Source organism: Polypterus senegalus, chromosome 2 (assembly GCF_016835505.1).
Source record: "Polypterus senegalus isolate Bchr_013 chromosome 2, ASM1683550v1, whole genome shotgun sequence".
NCBI classification, from domain to species: Eukaryota; Metazoa; Chordata; class Cladistia; order Polypteriformes; family Polypteridae; genus Polypterus; species Polypterus senegalus.
In genome coordinates, this window is record NC_053155.1 from 160,261,925 (window position 1) to 160,267,924 (window position 6,000).

Below are 6,000 nucleotides of genomic sequence, written 5' to 3' on the forward strand. Positions count from 1 at the left end.
AATCTTAAAAAAATGATTCAATTATAATGAATTCACAAGAAGTTAATTAGCAGCAGAAACAGGACACTCATTATAAAAAGGTTTAGAATGAAAACCTGCAGCCACTGTGTTCCTCCAAGACTGGACTTGACGACCCCTGGTCTAGAGGAAGCCTCAAATACTGTAATTCTGCAATTAATTATGAATTCTTCTCATCAACTGCAATCATAATGACCTATTTTATGAACAGTAAGATCAGCATCAGAGCAGTAAATACTGAAATGTTACAGAATAGTTTAGGTAACTTGGTTCCTGGGCCTCAAGCACTACTGAAACTCAAATCTGAATTTTTTTTTCATAAAGATACCATTAAATTCATATAAAAATAAAGCCAAGGCTTTACTAGTGTACATAATGGCAATTACTGCTTGAAATGACTACCGTTTAATTTATTATTCACATATGGCTGCAAAGCCCCATTTTCAGCAGCAACTCCTTCAGTGTCCCAATGGTAAACTCCTTTACCTTATTCTTAATTTGTCATACATTAATGATTTATTGTTAGAGATTACACAATTGGAACTTGTTATTCTGTTCACTTGTGTTACAAGGTACTGGTATTAGAAAAGTTCAATTCTATGTTTCAAAAAAAATGGCCAAAATGAAACAGCTTTCTTTAAGAAATATGATGATTGGTTTTTTTTTCCCAGAATGAAAGTTATTCCACGTGACAGATTGCCGAGAAACTGAAGATTTCACACAGGATAAAAAAGGAAGGGGAAGGCCCAGGTGGGCAACTGAATAAGAAGATAAAATCATCAGAATATGTAGTCTCAGAACAAAAGCCTTACAGGTCCTCAGTTTTCTTTTTCATTAAATATACCCCTAATAGTAGTATCACCTGTAACAGAGAAAACTCTATGCCAGAATCTTGAGCATAATACACTTTTATATTCATCTACTGTCCAATGTCAGTGTTATTTTGCTCATTTTAAACTTTTGTTTTTATTTGTTAGTTTCACATATGGCATTTTCTTTGAAACTCTACCTCTAAGGCCAGCATCCTAGAGTTCAATCAATCAATCAATCAACATTTATTTATATAGCACATATTCATACAAAAAAAATGTAGCGCAAAGTGCTTTACAAAATGAATAGAAAAATAGAAGACACAATAAAAAATAAACATAAGTCAATATTAATTAACATAGAATAAGAGTAAGGTCCGATGGCCAGGGTGGACAGAAAAAACAAAAAAAACTCCAAAGGCTGGAGAAAAAAATAAAATCTGTAGGGGTTCCAGACCAAGAGACCGCCCAGTCAACTCTGGGCAATCTACCTAACATTAGTCAAACAGTCCTCTTTGTATTTAGGGTTTTCATGGAAGGACCTGTTGTCAGAGTTGTCTTTTTTCTGATGACAGTGGAATCTGGCATATATTTAAAGAGGCCCAATAAGGTGTCTGTAATTTGAGAAACAGATTCTAATGTTCTTATGCAATTGTCCATCTCAGCCTTCACCTTTTTTTACTGTACTGTAATGCCCGCCTGCTTATGATTCCAAGGATTAATAAAATAACAGTGGGAGGTCGAGCTTTTAGTTACAGGGACCCTAAACTGTAGAATGGTCTGCCTGCTACTATAAGAGATACCCCTTCGGTCTCAGCTTTTAAATCCCGGCTTAAGACTCACTACTTCAGTTTAGCATATCCTGCCTAGAGCTGCTGATTAACTGTACAGACTGCATCTCTGCTGTTAGTCCTTAGCACTAAACATAAGTAACATGATATAATTGGATACTAACCCTTACCTATTCTGTCTCTCTTCTTGGAACTCAAAGGTGGCATTTGGTGCCACGGCCCACCTGCCAAGTTGTTTTGCCTGCCTAAGGTAAAGTCATCCTTGATGGAGGATCACAGAAATCATGGGAAAGAGGGGTCCTTTCATCGGATTAGTGCTTTTTCAGCTGTGGAATGGCCAAAAGGGGGAGGCAGCTTGATGGATGAGGTCTCCAGGACTCTAAACAAATCCAAATCATATTATGTGATATCATCTACTGTTAAATTCTACTCCATACTTCTAAAATTTTTATTTTATACTGTATTGAGGATTTGTTCTGTTCTGTGTATTGACCCCTTTCGTTTTGACACCCACTGCACGCCCAACCTAACCTGGAAAGGGGTCCCTCTTTGAACAGCCTTTCCTAAGGTTTCTTCCATTTTTTCCCTACAAGGGGGGCTGTCAAGAGGCAGGGCCTGTTAAACCCCATTGCGGCACTTCTTGTATGATTTTGGGCTATACAAAAAATAAATTGTATTGTGTATGGTGTGCAAGTAATTTATGTGATTTAAAAAAAAAATTAATAGAAACAAGTTTTTTTTTGTTTTTTTTTTAAATCACATCTCAGTACCTTCACTTTTTGACATTAACACTGTGAACAACTTTAAAAAAAATCTGTTAAAATTATTACAATTATTTCATATTATTTTCTCGTACAGCTATTTTCCCATAAAATATGTATTCTTTCCTTGAAAGTTTTTTTCATTATCAATACTGTTCTTTTTCAGCTGTTGACATCATTAAACACTGCTGAAATGTGTTACTATTTGATTTCACTGTCTAAGTTAACTTTTAATCAATGTTTAATGTTGTTGCTTTTCAGCCTGGATGATTTATTTGAGGTATTAAATGTAGTAGAATCTATAAAATGCCTTTAGCATGAAGCAATTATATTATAAAGCATTTGCATGATTTCCATAACTCATCATAGGCCTGAACAACAGGTTACCTTTAAGTAAAGAATAACAAAAGAAAAAATGTGTACAAGTCATTAAAAATGTGTTTAATTTAAGACCATTAATTAAATCAAAAATGTTTTAATTGAATTTAATAGTATCATTGTTCTTAACCTAGCCACATGGGATGCACAAACCAGTGTGTTTCTTCATGCCAGTCCCAAGCCCGGATAAATAGGGAGGGTTACATCAGGACGGGCATCCTGTGAAAATTTTTGTCAGATCAATATGTAGACAACAATACACATTTCCATACCGGATTGGTGGAGGCCCTGGTTAACAACGGCTGCCACCAGTACTGTTAGCCAACAGGATGCTGGGCGAAATTGGGCTACTGCTGGCCTAAGAAGGAGAAGAAGAGGGGGAAAGACATGTCCAGAGGCAGAATAGGAGGAAGATAAAGAAAGTGGAATTGAGGGTAAGAACTTTGAAGACAGAGGGTGGCAGAGGGAAATGTAGTTAGGCAGCATAGGACGGTGGTCTGTAGGATGATGTTGGAGATCAAGAAGAGGAGGAGAATGAGGGCAAAGCCAAGGATCAAATGGTGGAAGTTAAAAAAAGGAAGACTGCAAGGTTGAGTTTAGGGAGGAGGTAAGACAGGCACTGGGTGGAAGTGAAGAGTTACCAGACAGCTGGGCAACTACAGCAGAAGTATTAAGGGTGGCAAGAAGGGTGCTTGGCATGACATCTGGACAAAGGAAAGGGAAACCTGGTGGTGGAAAGGTGAAGTACAGGAGAAAATACAGAGGAATAGGTTGGTAAAGAAGAAGTGGAATAGTCAGATATATGCAGAAAGTAGACAACAGCACAGGGAGATAAAGCTTAAGGTGATGAAAAGGTGATAAAAGCTAAAGAAAAGGAGTATGATGCGTTTTATGAGAGGCTGGACACTAAGGAGGGACAAAAGTACCTGTACCAATTGGTTAGACAGAGGGACTGAGCTGGGAAAGACACGACGCATTCTAGGATGATAAAGGATAAAGATGGAAACACACTCACAAGCGAGGCGGGTGTGATAAATGGATGAAAAGAGTACTATGAGAGGCTGTCGAATGAAAAGAATGAGAGAGAGAGGTGGTTGGATGATTTGGTGAAAGTTAATCAGGAAGTGCAACAGATTATCAAGGAAGAAGTAAGGATAGCTATGAAGAGGATCAAGAATGGAAAGGCCAGATAACATATCTGTGGAAGCATGGAGGTGTTTAGGAGAGATGGTAGTGGAGTTTTTAACAAGATAGTTTAATGGAATCTTGGAAAGGAAGAGGATGCCTGAGGTGTGAAGAAGTAGTGTACTGGTATTTTTAAGATTAAGGGGGGTGTGCAAAGCTGTAGCAACTACAGGGGGCTAAAATTGATGAGCCACAGCATGAAGTTATGGGAAAGAGTAGTGGAAGCTAGGTTAAGAAAGGAGGTGATGATTAATGAGCATTAGTATGGTTTAATGCCAGGAAAGAACACCACAGATGTGATGTTTGCTCTGAGGGCGTTGAAGGAGAAGAACAGACATGGCCACAAGGAGTTACATTGTGTGTTTGTGGACCTAGAGAATGTATATGATGGGGTGCCATGAGAGGAGTTGTGGTACTGTGTAAGTAAGTAGTCAGGAGTGGCAGAGAAGTATGTAGGAGTTGTACAAGATATGTACAAGGCAAGTGTGACAGAGGAGAGGTCTGCGGTAGGAGTAACAGATTCATTCAATATGGAGGTGGAATAACATCAGGGATCGGCTCTGAGCCCTTTATCATTTGCAATGGTTATGGACAGGTTGACAGACAAGATTAGAGAGGAGTCCTCGTGGACTATGATGCTTGCTGATGACATTAAAGGATCAGTACAGGTTGGACAGTTTGGAGACAAAGTCAGAGAGGTGAAATTGTATTGCATATGTGCAGAGAAAAGATGCTTTATATATTTGGAAAACAATGCTAAAGATAGAGCCACAAGGCAAGAGAAAAACAGGAAGGCCTATGAGAAGATTTATGGATGTGGTTAGAATGGACATGCAGGTGATGGGTGTAACAGAGCAAGATGCAGAGGACAGGAAGATCTCTCTAGTATAAAAAAAAATCCAGGAGAGAAATAGTAGGGCAACGATACATGATCTTCACGTTAAGATCACAGAAGACACTTAAAAGACTCGCGAGACTAGAGAGATTAAGGTTTCGGCGAGACGCTCCGTAGCCAAACATGAGACTTTGTGCCAAGAGACTGACCCAGGACCGTCTCGCGATGATGTAAAACATGAGATTCTTGCAAGACACGCCTTACTTACAAATAAATAAGAGCAATGGCAGCCAGCAACACATTCAGTTGTGTTTTGGCTTTGAGCACACACAGATCCAGGGCTCTCAGCGCATATAAAGCGTGTAAGGACAATACGTTATAAATAAAACATAGACGACAAAGCGACAAAGAAAGCAGCGTGGAGAAAAGAGACTCAAAAGTGTTGGAGAGACAAAAAAGAAAAAGAATATAGGTGCAAATTCAGAAAATAAGGAAAGTAATTATCAGCCCGGAACAAGTGGAATTGAAAAAAAAGCAATTCGGGACGTTTGCACTATACACATCAGTGTTCTCCCTAGCGTCTTTTAGTACGCCCGGCTGCCACCTCGCATGACATTGTGAGATGACAGACGCAGATCTAATGATTTATTGGTTATGTGGAGAAAGAAAAAAGGATAGGAATTGGGGTTTTGGTACGTCAGCCAGAGACAGCACACATGAAATTTAGAAAGCCCGCTCAGAAGAACATCCATTTAATCCTGTGTTCGTTTCTCCGACCACCAGTTCACGAAAACAACATTTACACAATATTTAAGTTAAACCTGTGCGATACCCATTCATACATTGTTTTTTGGAGCCTCGTCACACCTGCCATAAAGTTCTCAACACTGAATGTACACCTGGGGACCGCTTACTGCGAGGGAGCAGAACTACCGTGCATGATTAATACCTACTTTAATGCATTTAATCATGAAAATGATATCAAGTATTTATCTTAGCATTGTAAATGTTCAGAGAGCAGGAATATCATCAAGTGAAGGCATTCTGTGCGGCGATCCCTCCCAGTGCCTCCTCAGTGCAAGAGGAAGTCCATTTAAGACGCGCCTAGTAATTAACAACTTGGTCGGGATACACTTAACACAGCATTTAATATACTACATTACCTTATGACAGGGTTTGAGAAAATCTAGTAAATTAAAACATTGATTTTAAGATCATGTTTA

The 6,000-nt window shown here is 38.8% G+C and overlaps 1 protein-coding gene across 3 annotated transcripts in view; it reads right to left on the reverse strand.

Moving 5' to 3' along the window:
* The window catches only part of rnaseh2b (ribonuclease H2, subunit B), a 112,743-nt gene extending 110,903 nt beyond the window's left edge, over window positions 1-1,840 (reverse strand). For 2 of the 3 annotated variants that reach the window (XM_039744885.1, XM_039744888.1), the window contains exon 1: window positions 1,783-1,840. In XM_039744885.1, the coding sequence (XP_039600819.1) occupies window positions 1,783-1,825 (43 nt within the window). In that variant the 5' untranslated portion in view covers window positions 1,826-1,840. The remainder of the gene's footprint in view (window positions 1-1,782) is intronic. The other variant, XM_039744886.1, reaches the window with a different exon arrangement.
* Window positions 1,841-6,000: the final 4,160 nt, after the last annotated feature.